At 34.9% G+C, this 25588-nt stretch overlaps 1 protein-coding gene across 2 annotated transcripts in view; it reads left to right on the forward strand.

Moving 5' to 3' along the window:
- VPS50 (VPS50 subunit of EARP/GARPII complex) overlaps nt 1-25588 on the forward strand; it is a gene marked incomplete at both ends in the record, with an annotated part of 120673 nt that overhangs the window by 93650 nt on the left and 1435 nt on the right. For both annotated transcript variants that reach the window (XM_084230838.1, XM_084230839.1), the window contains 7 exons: nt 5960-6081; nt 8645-8725; nt 17676-17824; nt 18691-18787; nt 19606-19764; nt 22890-23011; nt 24395-24584. In XM_084230838.1, coding sequence (XP_084086964.1) covers nt 5960-6081; nt 8645-8725; nt 17676-17824; nt 18691-18787; nt 19606-19764; nt 22890-23011; nt 24395-24584 — 920 coding nt within the window. The remainder of the gene's footprint in view (nt 1-5959; nt 6082-8644; nt 8726-17675; nt 17825-18690; nt 18788-19605; nt 19765-22889; nt 23012-24394; nt 24585-25588) is intronic.

Here is a 25588-nt window from a genome sequence, read left to right on the forward strand (position 1 = left end):
CAAATAGTGATAGTTTGACGTCTTCTTTTCCTATTTGGATTCCTTGGATGTCTTTCTCTTGTCTTATTGCTCTGGCTAGGCCTTCCAGTATTATATTGAAAAGCAGTGGTGAGAGTGGACAGCCTTGTCTTGTTCCAGATCTTAATGGAATTGCTTTCAGCTTTTCACCATTGAGAATGATACTGGCTGTTGGCTTGAGACAGAGAAATTTTTAAGGCATGTGTCTCATCACTGAAGTAGCCTTTGTATTCAGGGTTTTCTCTCCTGGAAGCAGCTCTCACTTGAATTGTATAACAAGTTTGAGGGGCAGAAGATAGGTGGCCAAAATCCATGCTTGTAAAAACTATGAAACTTGCAACAAAGTGAAATTTTTAGCATGGAAGAAATATACAATATCATGTCAGCATTAATGACATGTCAGGTCATAATGTATATAATAACTATTATATATACAAATATGTAAGATCATGTCATGAAACCAGAATATGTACATGTGGAGGATATTTCCCCATAGTGTGTGAGTGAGATACAGTCTCTTTGGTGGAAAGAACACAGAAATCAGAGGGAAGGGAGCATTCCTTCATTGGTACCTTCTTCTAGGTGGAGCATTAATATTACTTTATCATTGAGTATTTTAAATTGAAAGGTAGTGAAGAAAATGGTTAAAAATTATAATGCTACAAAGTGTAAACAGGCCCCTGACTTCCAAATTGCCTTCTTCAGAGAAAAACAGTCATTTTTTCTGTCTTCTTTGGAAATATTAATATGTCATATGTGGAACACCTCTTTATTTTTGTTGTTTTTGTTTCAAAAATTGGATTACTTTATATATACTGTGCTTTACCTCACTTTTTTCCTCACTTCAACTATCTTAAGATTACACTTAAAATACCTTAAACTATTACCCTTAGTATGTTTAATTTGATACTTTTTTATGATCCTGTTACATAGATGTAGCACAATTTATAAGTCCTCTGTTATTTTTCAACATTTAGGTTGTCTCAAGTTGTTTGATGCTACAGACAAAGCCACAGCAATATCCTCAAGGAAATAGCTTTGTCTATATTCAAATATAGCTGCAGGATGAATTCCTCCCAGTGTTTCTTCCTATTGGATCAACGAGTATATGTGTTTTCAGTTTTGATGGACATTCTGAATTTATTAAAGAACCACTAAAGAGATTCTGTTAGTGTACCCCAAAATGTATTTTTTCAGTAGTGAATTTCTTTTTATTTTACTTTTTAAATTATTTTTTACATCATTGTTCCTTTTTAAACAACATTTGCTTCCCCCCCTCAGGTGTAGTGCCCATAGAATTTCCTTCACCAGTGTACCCGTGCACCATCACCATAGTATGTTTTGCTCCCTCCCTCCCTCCCTCTGATAGTATGGGAATATTTTTTCCCAATCTCTTAGTTACTGTGTGTCACCCAACTTCAGATGTTTGCCAGTCTGATGGATTAAAAATGGCATCTTATTAAAAATTATTAAATAATGATTGAGTTTAGGCTTCTTTTAATATGCTAAAAAAGATTTATATTTATGATCTACTTATTCAGTTATCACCCATTTTTGTAATAAGGAAATCAGTATTTTAATTTTTATGTTAAAGAAATTAGTATTTTTCTGCCACGTCCATTATATTTATTCATTTTCAACTCAACAGCTATTTTTTGAGCTTTTTTTTTTTGTAGGAAATACCATGTAGACTGTTTAGTTAAGGAGTCCAACATGGGAAATAATATACAAGAGAAAAACATCTACAAGTTGTAAAGAGGCAGAGAGAAAAATGATTAACTTTCTTTTTCAGGTAGCAAATACTAAAAGGTCTCACTCACTGGAGGACTGACACCCTAGCAGACTTTGAAAGATGAAGAGGTTCTAATAGATAAAGATATTGGTAAAGGCATTCTACCCAGAGAGCAGAGAAGAACATGTGCAAGCATGGTATATACAGAAAATACACCAGTTTAGTTTGTTGTGTGTGGGAAACATGAGGGAAGATGTGACAAGAAGGGTGGGAAAGAACTAAAGAACTGGATTTCAAAGGGCTTTATATAATGTGCTGTGGAGCTTGGGCTTGAACTCATCAAAAGTTTTAAAGGGAAGTGATACAAGGTGATTTGATTTTTAAAAATGATTATTCTGGCCACAGTGTGGATGACAGATTGACTTCTGAAGGGAGGCTGGAGGTGATCAAAGACTAACTGGGAGGCTGTTGAAGTTTCCCAGGCAAGAGCTGATGAGGAATTGGGCCTGTCGAAGGTAATGGCCTTTATTTATAAAGAGAAGCAGATTTGAGAGATTTGGGAAATTCAAGCATAGGATTGGTAAACTTCATACTAGAGACCACAATTAAATTTTAGGTTTGTGTGACTATGTTAGTTATAATGCCACCACTGAAATAGGCAAGATGAAAACACCAAGTTTGAAGAACTGATGATAGGCTTGGTTTTGGACATGTTGAGATTACCTATGGAACATTAATATTATTTTTTATTGAGTTAACGGTATATAACACTGTGTATGATATAGGGTCATGGGGCAGTTAAATAAAAGAGATAATAAATATGATCAGGATTCATACTTGAAGTCGGTAGTATAAATGTTGTTAAACCATAGTAGTGGGTGAATTTTTCTTGGCAGAGGTTCTTAACCTTATTAAGTTCACAGAGAATCCAAATGAACCCATATCTGTTGGATCCATTGGAGTAACAGAGAGCAAGAGAAGCCAGTGAAGAAGGTCTTGAGTGAATGGTAGAGGCAAGAGAAAAATGAGGAGCTAAAGGGGAGATCTTGAAAACCAAGGGATTTAAAACCTGTCTTTCTTTTTTTTTTTTTTTTCAGTTTTTTTTTTTTTTTATAGAGGCATGTTTTATTTATTTATTTGTTTGTTTGTTTGTTTTTGTTTATACATGCACTGGGTACAGTCAGAAGCGCGGGAGGGTGAGAGAATTCACCAGAGCCAGAGTGGGGAGCAGAGCAGGCAGAAGGACCGAAGCACACTGCTGAGGGGAGCAGTGGGCGGCAGGAGAGGTCTGCGCGCCATGTGGGACCCTCCTCCGGTGGCCGGGGAGCAGCCGGGGATCGAACTGGCGCCGCAGAGGCCGCGGGCAGCGTCGCAACCCAGCGCTCAACCGCTGCGCCACTGGGGAGGCCCTAAAACCTGTCTTTTGTGATGATCTAAACTGGCAATTCTTAAATTTTAGCATGCACCAGCATCACCTGCAGGGATTGTTCACACACAGATTGTTAAACTCCGCTTTCAGAATAGTAAAATCAGTAGGTCTGTGATATAACCTAAAAATGCACACGTTTTCAAGTGATGTGAAAGTTGCCAATTCAGGTACCAAACTGAAAATCATTGTTTCCTTTCTATGTTGTCCTAATTGAAATGTAAAAGAATGTGTTTAAATAACAGGAAATTATTTGTTATGTAACAGGCAATTCAAAGAGGAGATTGTTGTGTTTTTTATAAATATAAGTAATTATGTCAGTGGTTTCCAAAATATCCATATTTCAGGTGTGGATTATTGGAATGCAGCCATGTTCATCAGTTTATATGTTGTCTCTGACTGCATTTGTGCTTAAAAAGCAAAATTGGATAGTTAAGACAGACCAGCAGAGCTGAGAAGTTGCCACAAGAGACTGTCTTGCATGCAGATCCTAAACTATCTCCTCTTTGGTCCTTTACAGGAAAGGTGTGCTTACCCTAGTCTAGAAATATTTTTAGATTTCTTATTTTCAGGTGATCATACCTGCCTGGTCTTAACTTCTCACCCCATCTTCTTCATAGATATGGCCTTAATTCTTTGTAAAATTCTCTTTAGTTCACTAAGTCTGAGGAAGTATATCACCTTTTCAGGCCTCCAAAGGCCTACTCAGAGTCCATGAACTGAAAGACTAGTTCTCACTTTAACACATTTAAATGTATTAATATTTTAATGTGCCTATTGAGCACTGTCTTCCACATATGACCATTTAAGGTGTGAAAAAGGGACTGTTGTGTAATTCTTTGTGCCTTAACATAACGCCGAGTATATGATAAGCCTTGGAAAAGTATTTGGTGAATGTAAAGGAAAGAGTACAGGAAGGTGGAAGGGAGTGAAGGAAAGAATATAATTAAGTTTAAAAAAAATTTTTTTTTTCCAGAATGATGGGTAACATCAATGGTTTTTCCCTTTGAATACACACTTCAGATAACTTACTAGTCATCCATTTTGTTTCCTTAAGATTAAGAATATGAACAGTGCTTATCTTTATTATTAGGAACTTTGTATTCTGGATATATCACCCTAGATATTTGTATTCTACATTACTCTACTTAGTCATCTCTCTTTTTTCTTTACAGATTAAAGTAGTGTAAGATACTCCATTTTTTTCTTCATAGTGTCACATTTTTTATGTCTATAGTTACTGCTTAAATATTGTGTGTTTCTAGTTGATGAAATAACTGCATAGTTATTCCAGAACTGAGAATGTTCTAGGAGCATGTTTTTCAATGATTGATTTTAAAATGTGTATAGGAAATAATTGCAAAAGCTAATTCTAAAACAAGACTTGTAAATAGGAGTACGTATAGAATCTGAAATGAATGGTTTTTGCTTTTTTACTTTATTTTGATGTTTATGTGTGTTGTATGTGAGTTTCTTTTCCTGACAATCTATTATTTAAAATCATCTCATATAAATGAAACAGCTATACTGAGTTTTCAAGATAATAAAGAAATAGTTTTTGATAGAGATATTTTTATTAGAGTAAATTTGTCATTTTGCGTAGCGCAGTAAGTATTTTCTCTTGAGTCATGATGTATTCAATAGTACTAATTTAAAATTTTATCATTTGCATGAAGTAGAGCTAGTACCTAAATTATTTGCTCATTTGGAAATCAATCAAATGGCCTGTTAATATTTTGTAGAGAGCATTTCTTAGAAATATTCTTCTTTCCCTATTATTTCCAATATAAAAAGATACACAATTAGGGATTTGTAGTTATTGTTACTTGAATCAGCTTATCTTCCTTCAGCTCATCTTCCTTCAAAAACACTATAAATGGAGAGATTTTTTTTTTAATTTTTTTTTTATATAACTGGATCACATGTTTAGAGGAAAGGAAACATCCCAAAGGAATATTTTTTGGGGGACATATTCTAAAGAAAGAGATTTCTTTATCACTACAGTGATAAAGAAATGTGCTTGGCCTGACACAAGATTTCAGAGGTTTGGGATTCAGCAGAATGGGAAGTACCTTCCATATCCTGCTTGCTTTTTAAATTCTGTTATGTGTGTATAAGCTTATGGAAAAAACTTGCCGTAGGGCCTCCCTGGTGGCGCATGGGGTTAAGCACCACACTGTGAAGCAATCCGCAGCCTCTGCAGCACAAGTTCCATCCCCTGCTGCCCAGGGAGCAACCCACATGGTGAAGCAGATCTCTCCTGTCTCGCCCTCTGCTCCCCTCAGCAGTATGTTTCAGTCAGTCTGCCTGTTCTTTTCCCCACTCTGTCTCTGATGAATCCTCTCACCCCCTGCATCTCTGGCCTGTACCCCAGCTCTTGTATGCATAAATAAATAAATCTTTAAAAAAAAAAAAAAACTTTACACATTGCCTTGAGATTGTTTAGGGTTTAAGTTAAGCATTTCTGAAGTAATTAACTTAGATGGGATATGCAAGAAATGAGGGACTGTGTCATGTGTTAGTACAGTGTCATTTGTTGAAGAGTATAGGGGTTTCAGTACTTTTCAATAGTGCCTTCCAGGGTGATTTAACTGTTCCTATCTATACTGTCTACTACAGTAGCCCTTAGCCACATAGGAATATCAAGCACTTGAAATGTTCCTGGTGTGATTGAGGAATGTAAATTTTCATTTAAAAATGTTTTGGTAAAGCATTTTTATTGTCTAGTTATAGAATAACAGATTTTAATTTCATTTTACTAAATTTTGTCTTTCTTTTTTCAGGTAAATACATGCAGATGATGAACATTCTTAAGCCAATTGCCTTTGATGTCATCCATTTCATGTCTCAACTATTTGATTATTACTTGTATGCAATATATACCTTCTTTGGTCGGAATGATTCAGTAAGTTAAAACTTTTGGAGAAAAAGTCTTTTTCTTTTTAAATTTTTTTTTAAATAGGTTTTCATTCCCTCTATATGAAATACACAAATAATATTATTTTGAAAATTATCCATCAAGAATTCAACAAAATTATTGATTGTCTATTTGCCTTATTTATATATTATTCTTTAAGCTTTGCTATGATAAGCATACTATATGTTATTCAATTTTTTGGCAGAAAAAGAACACCATCTGTTTCTAACTTTCATGTATTTTGGCAATGTTAAATGTGCAGGTTGCCTTTTTCAAACTAGCCCAGTGTTTAATTACTGAGACATTTTAAGTATTGGCTAACAACCTTAGCAGGCACTACCATGTTTGGAAGATAGTGGCTAATATTTATTAAAATAATTGAATGTCTTTGAACTAAACTAAGTGCCTGCCAGAATTTGTTTTCTGTATTTCCTTTTTATGTTTCCAAAGCTCTTACTAAGTATCTTTTTCAACTACTATGGAAAACATTATATTGGGCAGGTAACTGGTCTGATATTTGGAGATTATTATGTGATTTTTATACATGTTTGACATTTTTCTGTGTGACAGCATACTGCTGAATCCTGTGAGTATATCATAATATTGACTTTTAATATACGTTATTTCCTGCCTTTTTAAACTGAATTTTCTAGGTAGCTATATTCATCATAGGAGAACTTATGTGAATGGCTAGTAAGCACATGAAAAGATGTTTTTCATCACTATTATCAGAAAAATGCACATTAAAAGTACATTGACTATATTATCAACTAGAATGGCTAGTTAAGAGAACTGACAATAGTGAGTTTTATCCTAGTCTCCTTGTCTGCTATAACGAAATACTATAGACTGGGTAGCTCAAACAACATGAATTTATTTCTCATGGTTTTGGAAACTGGGAGGTCCAAGAGCAAGGACCTGGCCAGTTGAGTTTCTGGTTAGGGTTCTTTTCCTGACTTGCAGATAGCTGCCTTTTAGCTGCATTCTAACGTAACCTTTCCCCCTGGAGGGTCAGAGCAGCTCCCTGTGTTCTCACACAGTATAAGTCCCATAGTTAGGAGTTTACCCTCACAACATCATTAACCCTAATTACCCACCACATGCATTATTTCCAGAAACCATTACATTAGGGGTTAGGGCTTCTTCATATGTACTTTCGGAGTTAGGAAGACTGGAGGAGAACAGACTATTGTCTTGTCAGTCTTTGACATGAAGCAAGTGGAATTTGTGTGGTTTACTTACAGGAGTGCAAAATGGTACAGCCACTTTGGAAAACAGTATGGTTGCACCTTATAAAGTTAAAAATACATGAGTCAGAAACTCCACTTCTGGTTATTTACCCAGGAGAACTGATGGTGTACGTACATACAAGGACATGTATGTGATTGTTCCTAGTGGCATTGTTCACGTATTCCAAAACAGAAACCCATAGTGACAGAAAGTAGATCAGGGGTTAAGGGTGGGAGAATAGAAGCAAGTGCAAAGGGCATGAGAACATTGTTAAAGGAAAGGGAACTCTTCTCTCTTGATGGTGTTGGTTACAATATTGTGTATAATTAGTAAAATTCAACCAAATGCTTAAAAATGGCTGAATTTAACTATATAGAAATGTCTTAATGAAAAAAGAGGAAAATTAATGAAGTTTTTAAAACCTAGAGAAATAAAATGTATTATAAAATTACCATACAAAATTTGTTCATGTTTTACTGTTTCATAATATCACATAACTATTTTAACTTGATATTTTCTAACATGTGTAAAAACTTTTCATTCTTGTATTTCAGATGAGATAAAAATAAATATGTACATATGTGCTTGCTTATGTGCATATGAATCTATACACATAATTTCTATGAATAAATTAGTGAAGCTATGTTTTATAATTTACTGTTAATAAATAGCTCATACAGAATATTTTGTCTTTCCAGATATCTGAAATTTCAATGATTACCTCTATATTAAATTTATATTCATCAATTGAATCATCACACAAGGAGCCAACCTTCTTTGAAGGTTTTTATAAAAACTGTGGTTTTGTTGTGGTACCAAAAAAATCCTATATTATGAAATGTTTATTAAATTAAGCCTTATGAAAAAACTTTATTAATTTTTGGTTGAGGATTTACACTAATTTGTGTGAGAAAGTAGATTAGCAACACTACATTGTTATCAACATAGTATACTATCTTTAGCTCTCTTAAGTCTCAAGTTTTTTTACCTAAAAATAATAATTTGTGGAAATGAAATTCAGGTGAACACTCTTCTAATAACTCATCAGATTGGTAGGTTGGTGAGATTTGTGAGTGTACAATTATAAGTAATTCTCTTGTTCTCTCGAAAGCTAATGTTTGACTTTTTTGTTTGATGTTTTTGGATTTTTAAATACAGTTTGAAATCCCTTCTGAAGACAGTATATCTGAGTGACAACTTATGAGATACATAACTGGTTAATATGAAGCTATACTATTTGCAAGATTACCACCAGGGAGATTTCCCATTCCCCCTCCCTATTACCAGGAAGATTTAACATGCCTTTCTTTTTATTTTTTAGTTGGAATCAACAGGATTAGGCCTTAGTAGTAGTAGACTAAGAACAACTCTAAACAGAATACAAGAAAGCCTTATTGATATGGTAAGTAATAAATTAGAATCAATTATTTTTGGTTATAAAAAAATGGAAATTAGTAATGTAATCAACTGCATATAAATGTGTGTCATGTATCCTGAGTGAATGACTGCTTATTATAACATTAAGTGCTTATTGGAGGTAAAAATGGAAATTTCTTATAATCAGATTGTAGAGAGAAAAAAATTTATATATATGAAAGATGATATTGGCTAAAACCTGGTACAAGTTCAAAAAGGGGAAAGTTTATGTGAAAAACTGATGTCAGAGAGTGATTGAAGGAGGAAGTGAGACTTACACTAGACTTTGAAGAGCAGGCATGAGTTTAACAGGATAAAGAGGAAAGGACAGCATTCAAATTAAGGTATAGAGGTTAAGCAAAGATTTTGAGGTATGACTGAGCCTGGCCCAAAATTTGGTAGATCATTGTGAATGGGGTATTTGTGATATATGCTAAAGAGCTGTTTCTAGGACCACTTTATAAATGGCCTTGAGATTAAAAGAAGAAGTTTGGGTTTAGTTGGCTATGTAGTTAAGGGGTCCAGATTCTTGGCTGTTACTACATGATATAATGGATTTAAGAGGGTAGTAGAGGTAGCAAAACAGGATTGATCCTCTATTATGATTCAGCTAACATAAGCATTTAAAATTAAAATTTTTTTTTTTTTTGTCATTGATCACTGTAACAAGAGTTTTTGGTTGTTCAGTATCTCTGCATCTACATTAATCCCAGGATTCTTCAAATTTTCCTTCATTCCTTCATATACTCAAGCAAACAATTTTCCTCCTTTCTCATAAGCTCTATACTATGTGCATAGTTTTCTTGCTGAAATTTTTATAAAACAATGCAAATCACACTCTTTTTTTTTTAAAGATTTTTATTTTTTATTTATACAATACCTGGGGTACAGGCTAGAGGCATGGGAGGGTGAGAGGATTCACCAGAGACAGAGTAGGGAACAGAACAGGCAGATAGACCAAAAGCACTGCTGAAGAGAGCAGCGGGTGTGGCAGGAGAGATCTCTTCCTGGCGAGCTGTGAATTGTACCCGCACAGCAGACAGCTTTACAGCGCTGCACTCAACCCACTGCGCCACTGGAGAGGCCCAGTAATCACTCTTAAGAAGTACTGAAATAGGGCCTCCCCAGTGGTGCTGCGGTTGAGCGCTGGGCTGCGAAGCTGCCCCGCAGCCTCTGCAGCACCGGTTAGATCCCTGGCCGCCGGGTGTGGGTCCCACATGGCGCGCAGACCTCTCCTGCCGCCCACTGCTCCCCTCAGCAGTGTGTTTCGTCAGTCTGCCTGTTCTGTTCCCCGCTCTGTCTCTGGTGAATTCTCTCACCCTTCCACGCTTCTGACTGTACCCAGTGCATGTATAAATAAATAAATAAATCTTAAAAAAAAAATGACTGAAATAATTATTATCTGTTGGGCATATATATAGTTCTGGAAAATTTGCAGTGCACAGGAGAGGTAATCCCTGTTTTCTTGGAATTTCTATTTTGTTGGAACAGAGAGACAAATATATAACATAGTGTCAGATACTGGTAAGTGCTAAGAAGAAAGTGAGTCAGTCATTGGATGGTGATCTTTAATCAGAGTGGCAAAATATAAATAAAGAAGTCTGCTGATAGTTTGAGTGAGTGCTGTTTCAGCAGAGAAAATAGCCTGTACCCATCTCATTTTGCCTAGCACATACACACACACAAACACATATCATATATGTTCATAGAACTTACCTTATTAGTACACAGCATTTTTTCCATGAATGTAGAGAATAGATCATAAAGTCCAGTTCCTGAGTTCCTTTGTCCTGGCTTAACCTGCCTTGTTTTCTTGGCTTTGCTTTCCATTTAATCCTTGATCTTCATTTTCAGTGTCAGGATCCCTTGTTTGACCCAGCCATCTTTTCTTGTTGTTGTTTTCTCTTTTGTAAAATGCTTTTACTTTTCACCTCCTTGGCAATTACCTGTATTTTGATTTTGCTTCTCCTTTTTCGATACTTAGTATAATTTTGACCATCAGATGCTGTTCTCCAGATCCTAGGTGACAGGTGATGTTTTTCTTTTTTTCTGCTTGAAGCCTCAAGATTGCTGGGCCAGAATTTATCACTAAAGCCGTTCACTCAGACCTGTCTCTGTTATCTCTGCTAGTTATTAGTTTATGGTTGTCAAACCACAATTCCAGATTTGACCCTCAAATAATGGATTTTATGCAGTATGATGTGTAATGATAGAGAATGACGAGGTAAAAACGGGACCAAACTGGCTTTTCTTTGAGACATGCTGCTAACCATCTACTGATGATGGTGTATCTGTGGCATCTTCTGCCCTGTTCTATGTTCATTGAATGAGATTTTTCCTACACTTGCGTACTAGTTGGATTTAGAAATATGTTTAAAAAACCAATTGTATTCCTCTTCCCAATATAAATAGATCTGTTTTTCCTCTGGTACTTGGGTTTTAAAAGAGGAGGGTGAGGGATTGGAGGGAGGAGGGGAGAAGCACAGGGGACTGTGCATGGGTGAATTGGTGACATTCTATGGGGACTACACCTGAGGAGGAGGGGAAGCAACCATTGTTTAAAAATGAACAATGATGGAAAATATATGTAAATTTAAAAATAAATAAAAGTATCCTTTTTTTTTAAACTCCTTATCCTTATCCTCTTAAATCAAACACTATACTCTGGATCTTAAGACCCTGTGATGGTGACAGGGGATTAACACTCCTCTGGAGGATAAGTTTCTGAAGCAATATAGAGGTTTTTCTGAAATTTCCCACTAATTTCCAATGCTGTATGTTAAATTATTACACTAATAAACATTAGTTAGTATTTTAGAATATACATTTTTCATTTACTAGTCCTTGATCTCAGATTTTTATAGGGCACTATATTCATTAATTTGCATCTACATTGACAGAGAACATTAACAGATTTTTTGTTATTCAATACATTCCTTGGTTATTAAAATAATTTTTAGTCTAATCAATCTGGAACTAACTACACAGAAGTTATTTTTTCCCTTATATTTCTCCTTCATGTCAGTTAAAGTTTTAATAAGCACCTTTTTGGTGACTTTATTTTCCCCATATATATCTTCTCAATTTTGCTTCTCTTTATTTTTTTTTTAAAGAAAGATTTTATTTATTTATACATAATTGGGTACAGTCAGAAGCGCGGAGGGTAAGAGAATTCACCAGAGCCAGAGCAGGGGGGGTGGGGGGGAGGGCAGAACAGGCAGAAGGACCGAAGTACACTGCTTAAGGGGAGCAGTGGGCGGCAGGAGAGGTCTGCGCGCCATGTGGGACCCTCACTGGAGGCCGGGGATTCTACCGGGGCGCTGCAGAGGCTGCGGGCAGCTTCGCAGCCCAGCGCTCAACCACTGTGCCACCAGGGGAGGCCCAATTTTGCTTCTCTTTAAACTGTAAAAAGCAAAATTAGAATCATTACAATCTTAAAAACATCACTTGAAATTGTATCATATAGGTTAGTGTAAACTAACAAAATTTGTTTGACACATCAAATAAAAGTCTAAGAAAAGCATCTAATAGAAGAGTAGATAAAGAAACTGGTGTAGGTAATAAGGGCTCCAGAAATGTAAATATGTAGTTTATATATTTGGTGATGGCAAATTGTTGGCTTTATGACCTTTAACCAACTTTAACTCTTCGATAATAAAAATGTCTTTTAAATTGGCCCAGAAAAATTCATAAATAAAAATTCTTTTTTGTAAGAGCATATTAGTGATAGGAAAGGCCAAAAAAAGGGACTTCCACTGTGAAAATAAAGACTGATTAAGGTTTAGTTTCTTGAAGTCTTCAAAAGGTTTCATATCCTTTCCATATTATATTGGTAGAAGCTGAAATACTAATTTTATTTAGGAACTTTTCCATTTAAGTACAGAATAAGTACATGATCTTTATTTATATCAGCTTGGCATTTTGTGACTCTGTCTCTTTAAGCCTATTTTTTAAAATGTAAACACAAAACTTTAGCTTTTAGGGCCTCCCCGGTGGCGCAGCACTTGAGCGCTGGGTTGCGAAGCTGCCCACAGCCTCTGCAGCACCGGTTGGATCCCTGGCCGCGGGCAAGGGTCCCACATGGTGTGCAGACCTCTCCTGCCGCCTGCTGCTCCCCTCAGCAGTGTATTTCGGTCCTTCTGCCTGCTCTGCTCCCCGCTCTGGCTCTGGTGAATTCTCTCACCCTCCCACGCTTCTGACTGTACCCAGTGCTTGTATGTATATATGTATGTATGTATGTATGTATGTATAAATAAATAAATAAATAACGCCAAAAAAGAAAATAAATAAAAAAAAAAATATGTTAGTCTCAGAACATCATTGTTAACTAGGAAAAAAGGAAAACATCTGAATGAAAATATTTTGAGGTGGGGCACCAATTCTAGTGATTTCTGTAAAAATGTTTTTTATGAAAAAGCTTTGTCAGTAGAGTGGGTAGCTCAAAGCATTTGTATAGGAGGTAGGTAAGGAAGTAGTTAAATAAATACTTTCAGTCTCTCTTGTCATACCCAGAGATAAACCTCCCCCTTTTCTTCTACTAGTTAGTATCTAAATATTAAGATGCTTTTCACTTTATAAATATGTTGTATATGTTGTGATAGCTAATAATGAAAGAATGAAATTCAAATGTAACTCTCCAATTAAAATGTGTGGTTATTTGTGGTAACCCTTTGGGCTATTCCAGTTTGAGGTTGTATAATACTGGCAAAAAGTTCATGTCAGTTTTTGTTTAATTACAAAATATTTAATTATTTGTTTTCTTTCATTGTATTTCTGTTGAGGTTTAACATTGGCTAACAGCACTGCATATGATTTAGGGATATAGGTTCAAGCCTCTTCATAAGTATGTTGCCAATAAGTCTAAGCTCCTATATATATACACATGTCTGTATGTGGCATAAAGTACACTTTATCAGTGTTGTTTCCTGACACTAACACTTCATGAGTTTTTGGAGGGTAGTTCATCATCATTGTACCTCAAGACTTTGACATGTCTCCTGACATCAGTAGGCTGTCAATCAGTTTCTTTGGGGAAATGAGGACAACAATGGTGACGGTAAAAAGTTTTTACTTCCTCTTCTCTTTCAGGCATATTCCAATTAATTGCTTTTATCAACCCCACTCCAAAAAAAGTTATCAAGATCCCCAAAGTCCTCCAATTGCAAATTCTGAATTCCATTTTACTGAACTGACCTGCGCCATCCTACAAGGCTGACCTTGAAAAACTTTCTTCACTTAATTTGCAGAATACCACACCTCTTGGTTTTTCACCTGTTCCAATGACCACCTCTCTGTCTCCTTCACTAGACTGTCTTCCTCTCCTTCACCTTGAAACACCAAGGGCCCTAAATTTCAGCCCCAGCTAGAGCAATTAAGCAGGAAAAATACATGAAAGGTATCTAAGTTGGAAAAGAAGTAAACTATCATTACTTGCAGATAAGATAACATACATAGAAAATCCTAAAGATTAATAAATTATTGGAAACAATACATCATTACAGTGAAGTGGCAGGCTACAAATCAATATAAAAAACTGTTACTTTCTTATACACAAACAACAAAGTAGAAGAGAAAGAAATGAAGAAAACAATCCTACTTAAAATTGCATCAAAAAGAATTACCTATCTAGAAATAAACTTAACAAAGAAGATGAAGGACTTGTACAGTAAAAACTATAAGACTCTATTAAAAGGAATAGAAGACACAAAGAAATGGAAAAATCTATTCTCAACGGTATGGTTAGTTTTGTTTCAGTCCTACCTCGGAACATTCTAATTATGCCTTGAGATCATTCAAAGGTTGCCTTGATTAAGGTTTGAGTGTGAAATAATTAATCACACCATAATTTTGGATTTTACCAGCTTGGTTCTCATAGGGCAATCCCATTTTCCTTGTCTACCAGTTCTTGAAGGACATTATCTCTGTTTTCTCTATGAAACATCTGCCATTTCATAAAGATTCCTTATAATGTTAATTTTGTTTAGGTCTTGTAAGATGAAAGTATGTAGAGTTGGGTGATACTGTACAGGATCATTTTCACTTAGTATAAAAAATTAAGTTCCATGCTTATGCAAAAACCCTCAATAAAATCCTAGACAACAGAATCCAACAATGCATGAATAGGATGATGCACCACAACCAAGTGGGATTTATTCCAGGGGCACAAGGATGCTTCAGCATCCAAAAATCAATTAATGTAATCCAACACCTCAACAAAAAGAAAAAGAAAAACTTTATGATCATATCAGTAGATGCTGGGAAAGCATTTGACAAAGTTCAACATCCATTTGTAATGAAGGCCCTCGAATTCTCAGGAAAGAAGGACCATACCTTAACATCATAAAAGCCAAATACGACAAACCCACAGCCAATATTATTCTCAATGATGGAAAGCTGAAAGCCTTTCTTTTAAGATCAGGAACAAGACAAGAATCTCCATTTTTGCCACTACTTTCAGTATAAAACTGGAAGTCCTAGCCAGAAAAATAAGACAAGAGAAAGGCATACAAAGAATCCAAATAGGGAAAAAATAAGTAAAACTATCACTATTTGCAGATGATGTTATACATAGAGAACCCTAAAAACTCCACAGAAACTAATTAAAATAATAAACCAGTTTAGTAAAGTAGCAGGATACAAAATCAACACAGAAAAATCAGTAGCCTTTGCCTTCCTATATGCACACAATCAGTCTGAAGAAAAAGAAATTAAGAAAACCAATTTACAATTGAAACAAAAAGTCAAATACCTGGGAATAAACCTAACCAAGGAGGTTAGTGACCTATACAAAGAAAATTATAAAACATTCTTACAAGAAATAGGACTCACAAAGAAATGAAAAGACATCCCCTGCTCATGGATTGGAAAAATCAACATTATTAAAATGGCCATCCTACTGAAAACAATTTACATATTTAACACAATCCCAATAAAAATTTCAATGACATTCTTCAAAGAAATAGAACAAATATTGATGAAATTCATATGGAGCCACAAAAATCCTTGAATAGCCAAAGCTTTCTTGACTGAAGAAAGGAGAATGGAGCTATCACACTGCCAGACTCCAAGCTATACTGCAAAGCCATAATAATTAGAACATTATGGTATTGAAATAAAAACAGACACATAGACCAATGGAATCAAATAGAAAACCCAGAAATAAAGCCACGCATATGTGGACAACTAATCTTTGACAAAGGAGGAAAGAATATGCGATGGAACAAGGACAGTTTGTTCAATAAATGCTGCTAGGAAAACTGGACTACCACATGCAAAAGAATAAAACTAGACTACTACCTCACAACTTGCACAAAACCCGACTCAAAAAGATAAAAGAATTGAACATAAGACCTGAAGCCATAAAATATGTAGAAGAAAATATAGGCAAAACACTACATGACATACATCTCAGTAACAGCTTTAAAAACTCATCCCCCAGAGGGGGTTGAGAGGGATGGAGGGAGAAGCACAGAGGACAGTGGTGAAGGTGCATGGGTGCCTTGGGGAAAGAGATTCTATGGGGACTCAATCTGAGAGGGTGGGAAGATGCAAATATTGTCTTAACAAATGTATAAAATGATAAATGTTAAAAGGAAAAAAAGGAAAAAGAAAAAAAAACAAAACCAACTCATCCCCCAAAGCAAAGAAAGTGAAGGAAAAGATAAACAGCTGGGATTACGTCAAACTAAAAAGCTTCTGTAGCGCAAAAGAGACTTAACCAGACATTACCCAAAACACAAAGACACCCTACTTACTGGGAGAACATTTTTTTTTTAATTTTAACATTTATCATTTTTAAAAAATTTTAAATAATATTTGCTTCCCCCCACCCCCTCAGATTTGGGAGAACATTTTTGTCCTCCATACAGGTGATAAGGCACTGATTACAAAGATCTACACAGATCTCACATGACTCAACAAAGTAAACAATCCAGTTAAAAGAAAAAGAAAAAGGGCAGAAAAGCTAAACAGACACTTCTCCAAAGAGGAAATGCAAATGGCCAACAAATATATGAAAAAATGTTCAACATCACTTATAATCAGGGAAATGCAAATCAAAACCACAATGAGATACCACCTTACACCAGAGAGAATGGCACATATTTAAAAAAAAAAAACAAAAAAACTGGCAACAACAAATGTTGGTGAGGATGTGTAGAAAAAGGAACTCTCCTACTCTGCTGGTGGGAATGCATACCGGTCCAACCACTGTGGAAACCTGTCTGTAAGTGCCTCAAAATACTAATAATGGAGCTACCATATGACCCAGCAATTCCACTCCTAGGAATCATCCCAAAGAACACAAAAACTAATTCAAAAGGACACCTGCACCCCTATGTTTATTGCAGCACTATTTACAATAGGTAAGCTATGGAAACAACCCAAATGCCCAAAAACATACAATGGAATACTATTCAGCAATCAAAAAAGATGAACTCATGCCATTTGCAGCAACTTGGATGGAGCTGGAAGGGTTTATGCTCAGTGAAATAAGTCAGAAGGAAAAAGAAAAGTATTGGATGGTTTCACTGATAAGAGGAATATAGGGGAACCAAATAAGGGATCAGGAAAATAATAATAAAAAACCAAAATTAATAGAGACATTCTGTAAATCAGAGACATTCTGCAGGGGAGGGGGTGGGAAAGGGATCAAAATGGGAGAGAAGAGCACATGGCACTGTGGCAATGGTGCATGGGTGAGTTTGTGGTGAGAATTTTGCGGGACTACATCTAAGAGGAGAAAGCAAACGTACAAAAATGAACAATGATGCAAAATATAAATAAAGAAAAATAAAGTTCCAGTAATTGGGAAATCTCTAAAAGGAAGAAAATTATGTAATGTATGGCTAAGAATATTTTAATTGTAGTTGCAGTTTTGTCAATATCATGTTTATTGCTATTAGATTTGTAATTTCAGGTTGTGTGTGTATTTTCAGGAAGTTTCTGCTGATCCTACTGCCACACTCACAGCAGCAGAAGAGAGAAAGGAGAAAATACCAAGTCCACACCTCAGTCACTTAGTGGTTTTGACATCTGGGGATACGTTGTATGGGTTGGCGGAAAGGGTAGTGGCCACAGAATCTTTGTAAGTTCTTCAAAGCTGTTTTTATAAAACAATCATTGCATATTTTAAAAGGTTTTAAAAACATTTTATGTTAGATTTCTAGTTTCATATGTCTCCTGTTTATGCTAAAATAGATTACCAGTCAATTTTTATTTCCTCTCTTTGAATTGTGATTCTTAAGAAACTGGTTACATTGTTGGCTTAATGTTAAATATGGTTGACCCTTGACATCAGCAAGAATGCTCCCTCACCTATATAAATCCCCCAATTTAAAAAATATGTTTAAAGTATGTAATTTTTCTATAAAATGCTATCTAGTGTAAACTTAAATATTTTTGTGTACATAATGAAAAGTAGAGACATAGTGCAACTGTCTGTTTGTGATCTTCCAGCTAAACGATTCCCACTCCTCACCCCAGCCTCTTGACCTGAAGTTCACATGTGTCTCAGCCAACTTATGAATGTTTGGGTTACTCCTGGAATGTGTCAGATATTAAATCTGTGAATTCAAGGATTTTCTGTGTATAATTAAATGAGATCTTTAAAAGAAATTTAAAAATACTGTTACATTCTTTTATCATTTGTGTCATCTGTGCTTGTATCTTACATGCACAGCAGCATATCTCTTTACCTTGTGATATCCAGATAGTTCCTTAGAAACTATCCCTTGCACCTGAACTCACATTCAGTGATGAACCCAGCTTTAATTTTTGTGTAGGTTGTAAATGAGTGTGTCAAGTGGTAGTACAGGTAATTCAATAACATGGAAAATAATTTCAGTTGCTGAATTTTGCTCTGAAGCTCTTAAAGATTACTTATATGAAACTAATCAAACAGCTCTAATCCTGTATTTTTGTTTACATGGTGGGTTATGTATTCCATTTTAGGGTATTCTTAGCAGAACAATTTGAGTTTCTTCAGCCACATCTGGATGCTGTGATGCCTGCGGTCAAAAAGCCCTTTCTTCAGCAGTTTTATTCTCAGGTCAGAGATGGTCTTATATTGTGTATCATTTCAACTGTGAGCAAGATAGGGTTGTCATATATTTTCTAGGTTTTTTCTTTGTTTTTAAATCTAGGGGTCCATTTCCAAACCCCAAAATGCAAGATTAATACATTTGTTTATTTACTCATGAATTCCTATATTAACTAAGGACATATAGAATACTTTAGATAATAAACTTTCAGTCTTGCATGAGAGAGATATAATTACAACTATTTACAATCAAGTATGATAAGGGGAAAGAAACAGTGATAGGGTATTTAACCTGACTGTAAGGGGAAAGGTAGGGCTGTGGTTGGGAGGTAGTTGTTTAGAAAGGTTGGCTGCAGGGAGTGCTATTTAGACTAGACCAGCTGGGTGAGTCTATGACGTATGTGAACACTAGCAGGTAAGAGAGAGTGTGGTTCGAGTGAGCAGCTGAGGACCACTCACACTATCAGAGCAGGGGAAGGGGTTAGTAATGAGAAGGATGGCTGGAGTGACAGAAGGAGCCTCATGATGTATTGTGTTCTATACATACAGAGAAGTTAAAGAATTTGAGAAATATTTGCCAATATCCATGAAAATCTGTAGTTTTTTTAATAATTGTAATGTCTATGGCTTCAAGTTTTTTGAATGTCTCCAAATCTTTTGAGTAAGACGTTTGCTCATGAGTTAAAGTATGATCATAATTTAAGTCTCCAGGCATACAGTGTTTTATTTTCAAATATGATGTATACTAGAAACAGGAGCAAAATAGTCTCTGTAATTTTGACACTTTCAGAAAATATTTGATTTCTTTTTTGTGAAATTTATTTCAGACAGTCTCAACTGCCAGTGAACTACGCAAACCAATTTACTGGATTGTAGCTGGAAAAGCCATTGATTATGAACAGATGCTGCTCCTAATGGCTAATGTGAAATGGGATGTAAAAGAAATTATGTCACAACACAACATATATGTAGATGCACTGTTAAAGGCAAGTACTCTGGGAAGCAATTTGTTAAAGATGATTCTAGGAAAACTATCCCTGTTACTGCTGTGACTCTGAAATACTGAGATTTTAGTCATTACCACATTTCTAGCTTTGTGATATGAAAGTTCCTGAATTGGAATGGGCTTAATTTCCAAATTTGTGGTGTTTTCTACTCAGCAGTACTTTGTAGATTTTTTCTTTTTGCTCACTGTCCATTTTGAGTTAGATTATTACCTGTCATGACTGATTTTGACATAATGTATCTCAAGTGATGACTGTAGTGAAGATATTTCTATTTAATGGAAGACATTTTTATAGTTTAATGGCTATTCATTAGCAAGACCTTGCCCTTGATTATTCTAAGTTGTTTTTTCTGGAAGTCATATTACTTTTACAATGTGTCATGTAAACACCTTTGCATTTAATTATTAATATTTGTAAGTTTTCTGGAAAGAAGTATTTTTTTTCATTTATGTATCAAGAACTGCTTGTTGATTACCTGACATGTGCCACATAGTGATGTAGGAGCTGACAGTGAGGTTGTGAATTAAAGAACTTAAATCCCCTCAAGGAATTTACATGCTAGTAGGGGACAATAGTTCAGAGATAAATTAAGATATAACATTTCAGGTGATGAATACAATGCTGTGAAAAAGTAACCAGCAGAAGAGAGAGTAGCAGGGTGTGGTAGGGGAGGACTGTCATTTATTTATTTGTGGTCAGAAAAAGACAAGTGAGAAGTGAGGAGAAGTCTGACTAAAGTGAGGAAATGAGGCGAGGAAAGAGCAGGTTGAGAAAATGAAAAGAGCTGTGAGAAAAATTTTGTTTTATATTTGCCAGTGAAAAGAAAATTGCTCTTTCCTAAGTTCCTAACTTTTATCTCATTTATACAAATGTTTTTACCTGCTTAGTTCATGTTTTACCTGCTTGTCCTAGAACACTAGAGAACAAGTAAGCAAAGCCAGAGATCAAACCAGAGATAGTGGCTGAATTCTATAGCCGTAGTATGTGAACTCCCAGCATAGTATCTTTATGGGGAGTGAGGCTGAAGATTGTAAGGCAGTCCCCACACTCAAAGAACTAAGGGTACCAAGATCAATTAGCAGTGTCTAGGAGCTAGTGTGGAGATCTAAGGGGTGAATGGCAGCAAGGGTGCTCTTTATTTACCACCCTGGAAATACTTTGATTTCTAGAACTCACAAGAGACTTCAGTTGGCAATTTTAATTTGGGATGTGAATGATAAATATAATTTAAAAATAATGACATCCCCGCTTTTTTGAGCAGTTGTTTTTTTTTTTGTTTGTTTGTTTTTTTTATTTATACAAGCACTGGGTACAGTCAGAAGCGTGGGAGGGTGAGAGAATTCACCAGAGCCAGAGTGGAAAGCAGAACAGGCAGAATGACGAAGTACATGAGCAGTTGTTTTTTTAACAGTTGTTACTGTTTTTTATGATACGCTAACTGTGGTATTCATAGAGACACAAGAGAAGAGAGACTTCTGTACTCAGTGAATATGTCTACTTGCTTCAGTTATTCTTTATTCCAAGAAACATGAATATAAGAAAAATAAGTGTTACTCAGATTATAAATCTCAACCCAATTTTTAATATAAGACCTTTCATAAAGAACTTTTTTTTTTTTTTTTTGTGGGACCCTTGCCGGCGGCGGCGGGGGAACGAAATGGCACTGCAGAGGCTGCGGGCAGCCTTGCAGCCCAGCGCTCAACCGCTGCACCACCAGGGGAGGCCCCATAAAGAACTTTTTGATAATGTTTGCTCTTTTTACTACCTTTAGGTAAATGTCCACAAACCTTTAGGTAAAAGCAGTTTTTTGTTGTTGCCCCAAAAGAATCACAGTTAAATGAAATGGGTTTATTTATTTATTACTCATTTGGCAAGCATTCTTGATCAGTGAATTTGATGTTAGCAACGAGTGCAATGGCATTTTATGCAGTAAGCATCTTCTCTTTTATCTTTAAAATAAATTGTTAATGAAAAGTACTGAGTCATCTTTTGAAATCCAGAGCAGTTAACTGTGCACAGCATAAACACGGTACAAAAACTACTGCTCTGCTACATTCATAAAATGAAAAAGAAGAGCATTTATTTATTTAACTTCAATTTTTACAGTTAAGCTCAGTGAATTGAAAATATACTCATTTTTCATAAATAATCAAAAGTAATTACTGTCCAAAATAAATGAAGAAAAATTATAATTTAGGAAGTAGCAAAAGAGAAAAGGGTAGCCCAGTAATCATTTTGTGGTAAGACCTTTCCCTTCTGTGTGCTGTTAGGAAATTTGAACATGTCAGTTTGTTAAGCATTGCATAGCTTCTCTGTTAAAGAAACTACAGAGAAAATTTTAATGCTTCCTAAATTTATCTGAAATAATATTGTCAAGAAATAGATATTTGTTTATATATATATATATATTTGTACCATTTGTTTTTGCAAATGGACATATGCAGATGATAATAGTTCAAAGAAACCAGAAGTACATTTACTGAAGGATAAACCATATGCCACTTTCATGTAATTGTTGGAATTGTCTAAAGTTAGTTATATATATATTTATTTTTAGTGTAATGGTGTCATAAAAGTAACTAATAGGCAATAAAAATGTTCACTTTCTCTGAAGGTAATAGAAAATATTTTGTTTCTTTTTGCAGCTAGTATATACTAATTTATTTACTTTTAAATAATATTTAGGAAAGAAAAATTTTCAGATTGCTTTCTAAGGAATATAATCACAAATTACAAATAGTTCATTTGAGAGCAAATCTTAACTTCTTAAATATATTTTAATGCTATTATGTGTTATTAAGCTTTTAATCCATGCAGTTGTGGAAAAGTTGAGATGTAGAAACATTTAGACATTGTTAGCAATGTTTAATCAGCTGATGACACTTATTTCCTTTAAAATAAAATCTTGTATACTCCGTACTACAACATAATTTATTTAATTTGATATACTTAGAAAAACCCTTCACTTTAAGTGCAAATGATCTTGGCATTCTTCTTGTTTTACTTGGTTTGATTTTGAGTCTTTCTGAATCTCCCGTTTTGCCACTAAGATGGGAAAGTAATATGGTATGATTATATTCACATATGGATTTGTGTCTTCTTAGGAATTTGAGCAGTTTAACAGAAGGTTAAATGAGGTTTCCAAGAGAGTTCGGATACCCCTGCCTGTCTCTAATATACTCTGGGAACATTGTATACGACTGGCTAATAGAACTATTGTTGAAGGGTAAGTTGTTTTTTTTTTTTTTTTAAAGCGTGAAATGTGAATAACATTGTTTATTATCACTAATGATGAAGTAAATAGAGATAATGATAAATAGCAGATAATCCCGTAATAATTGGTTTGACTTTGGAATGTAGTTGGAGAAGAAACCTCAACCCCACAGTGACTGTCTCTGTCTTTGCTTTCCTTTCTTGTTGGTGACCTACAATCAACTAATAGAGGAGTGCAAAATACAGCATGTAATGGTTATACAATGAAAGTTAAACTGTTACAGAGATAACTATACTTGCAATTTATTGAAAACTCCATGCCATTTACTGAACCAAACATTTCAGGGGGTTCTATCACCAAGTCCTATCATAAGCTCTCTTTTTTAAGTGTTATTGTTCTATTTTGTCAGTGAGAAAATTTAGCCTTAGAAAACTAAGGCTTTAAGAGTGAAATAACTTTGCAAGTTCACATAGTTTTTTAATGCAGAGTGAATGTATGAACTGATTTTATGATAGCAAAATCAACATAACCATACGTCACTGTTCCCAATATCAGCGTTAAAACTTTGTAAGTCCTTCATATGTTGAGTTTACAAATCTATGGATCAATAGTCATTTCCCCACGTAATCACAGATCATGTTTACTTCACCCATAACATGTCGAACACAAATAAGAATCAGTAGTATATTTAAAATAATCCCTGGAAAGCAAACTGCTATTTTAAAGACCATTCACAGTAATCTAGAATTGCACATCAGTTGAATTTTCACACTATTATTTGTCTGTTTTCTTTTCAACTCTAATTTGTTATTTAGAAAATAAATGTACTAGCAACTGGGAAGTTGACTGTGACAAGCTGAGAATAATCTTGGCACTTTGTATTTCAGCCAGCAGTGCAATAAATCAAAATAGCTCTGCATCAACAAACATTATTGAAAATCATTTTTAACCAATTTGTTCAATAAATGGAAGAGTTAATAATGTGTGTTGTCTTTGTGTAAAACATTTTATTTTTTATTTATTTTATTTTTATTTAGGTAACTTTGGTTTGCAATGCTGCTTGTGTTTTAGAGGTGTAGTACCTCCCCCTTACAAATGTTCATATTAATTGAGTGGGGAAACTGTGGTCTTATAAAGCTACAAAGAACCTTAAAGTTACTCAATTTATTCAGTCCTTTTGCTTTGCAAATTATGAAACTGAGGCCCAGGTAGGTAAAATGTCTGCTAAATGACGGGAACATAGCCCAGTCCTTCTAACTCAAGTTCATGTGCTCTTTTTTTCTATAATTCTCTCCTTTCTGAAGAATCTCTTCAAGTAGGGGCTAGAGAAAAGTTTAAATACCTAAAGAATTCTTTTCTGACTATCCTGTTGTTTGTTTTTTTATTGTGTCTTAGATATGCCAATGTCAAAAAGTGTAGTAATGAAGGTCGTGCCTTGATGCAATTGGATTTTCAACAGTTTTTAATGAAACTTGAAAAACTCACAGATATTAGACCCATTCCTGATAAAGAATTTGTGGAAACCTATATTAAAGCCTACTATCTAACCGAGAATGACATGGAACGCTGGATCAAAGAGCACAGGGTGAGAACTGGAAAACAATTAATTAAGTTTTTATTCCTTTTCCTTCATGCTGTTTTTGTCTAGTGTACTATATAATTCAAAATCATAAGAGTGAAATATAAAGAAGCATTTGTTATTAGCATGAACCATGTAGGCCAATTCTGTACCACAGGCAGACACTGTCTGTGAAGTGCTCTTTGCCTAATCAAATCCTTTTGATACCTTTGTGAAGTGTAACTCTAATTATCTGGAAATACAGCTAGAGTCTGAACATTAGCTGTGTTTATACTGCAACTGAAAGCTGTGTGTTGCTGAAGTTGGGTAACATCAAGGCAAATTGAATACAGCAACAGTGAAATGAGTCACAAGCTAAAGTCTGTTATATAACCTAAAATTAATATAGCCCTCAGCAGTGAATTATTGACATCCTGAACACATTGACAAGTAGTAGTGATGATTAAATATATAGTAATATTTTAATAACAAATTTTAACTTTATTCTATATTAGATTTTACCTGAAGTATAGATGTGATTATTTTTCTCTCATGTGTGGAAATACAAGTAGAGAAAATTACTATTTATTGAGTATTATTTAATGTCAATGTATGATATGGTTCAGCTGAACATGTCACCAGAGCATGTTCAATGTGGGAAATATTTCTGTGCTATTGTCATATCATTTGTCTAGGCAGCAGTCAGTATGTGGCGATAGATTTAATGAAAATATGGGAAGTGTTATAATTATCATTAAAATCTCACCTTTTGATGATGTCAGTGCTCACATTTGTTTGAGCTATACACATCTTGTGTAAAAGCTAAGTAAAATTGTATTTCATTTTACTGGGTAAGGAAGTGAGAAATTATTTATATTTACTTTATCAGATTCATGCTTTCTGGTTTCAACATTCTAGAAAAGTGAAATGAACCTGAATCATTAGTTTGAGTTTTGTGTAAATGTGCCCACTTTAGCTCAGTTTCAGATCTTTGGGCACGTAGTAGAAACTCATATACTGTTTTCAGTGAT

This window comes from Talpa europaea (genome assembly GCF_964194135.1).
Source record: "Talpa europaea genome assembly, chromosome: 3".
Classification (NCBI taxonomy): Eukaryota; Metazoa; Chordata; class Mammalia; order Eulipotyphla; family Talpidae; genus Talpa; species Talpa europaea.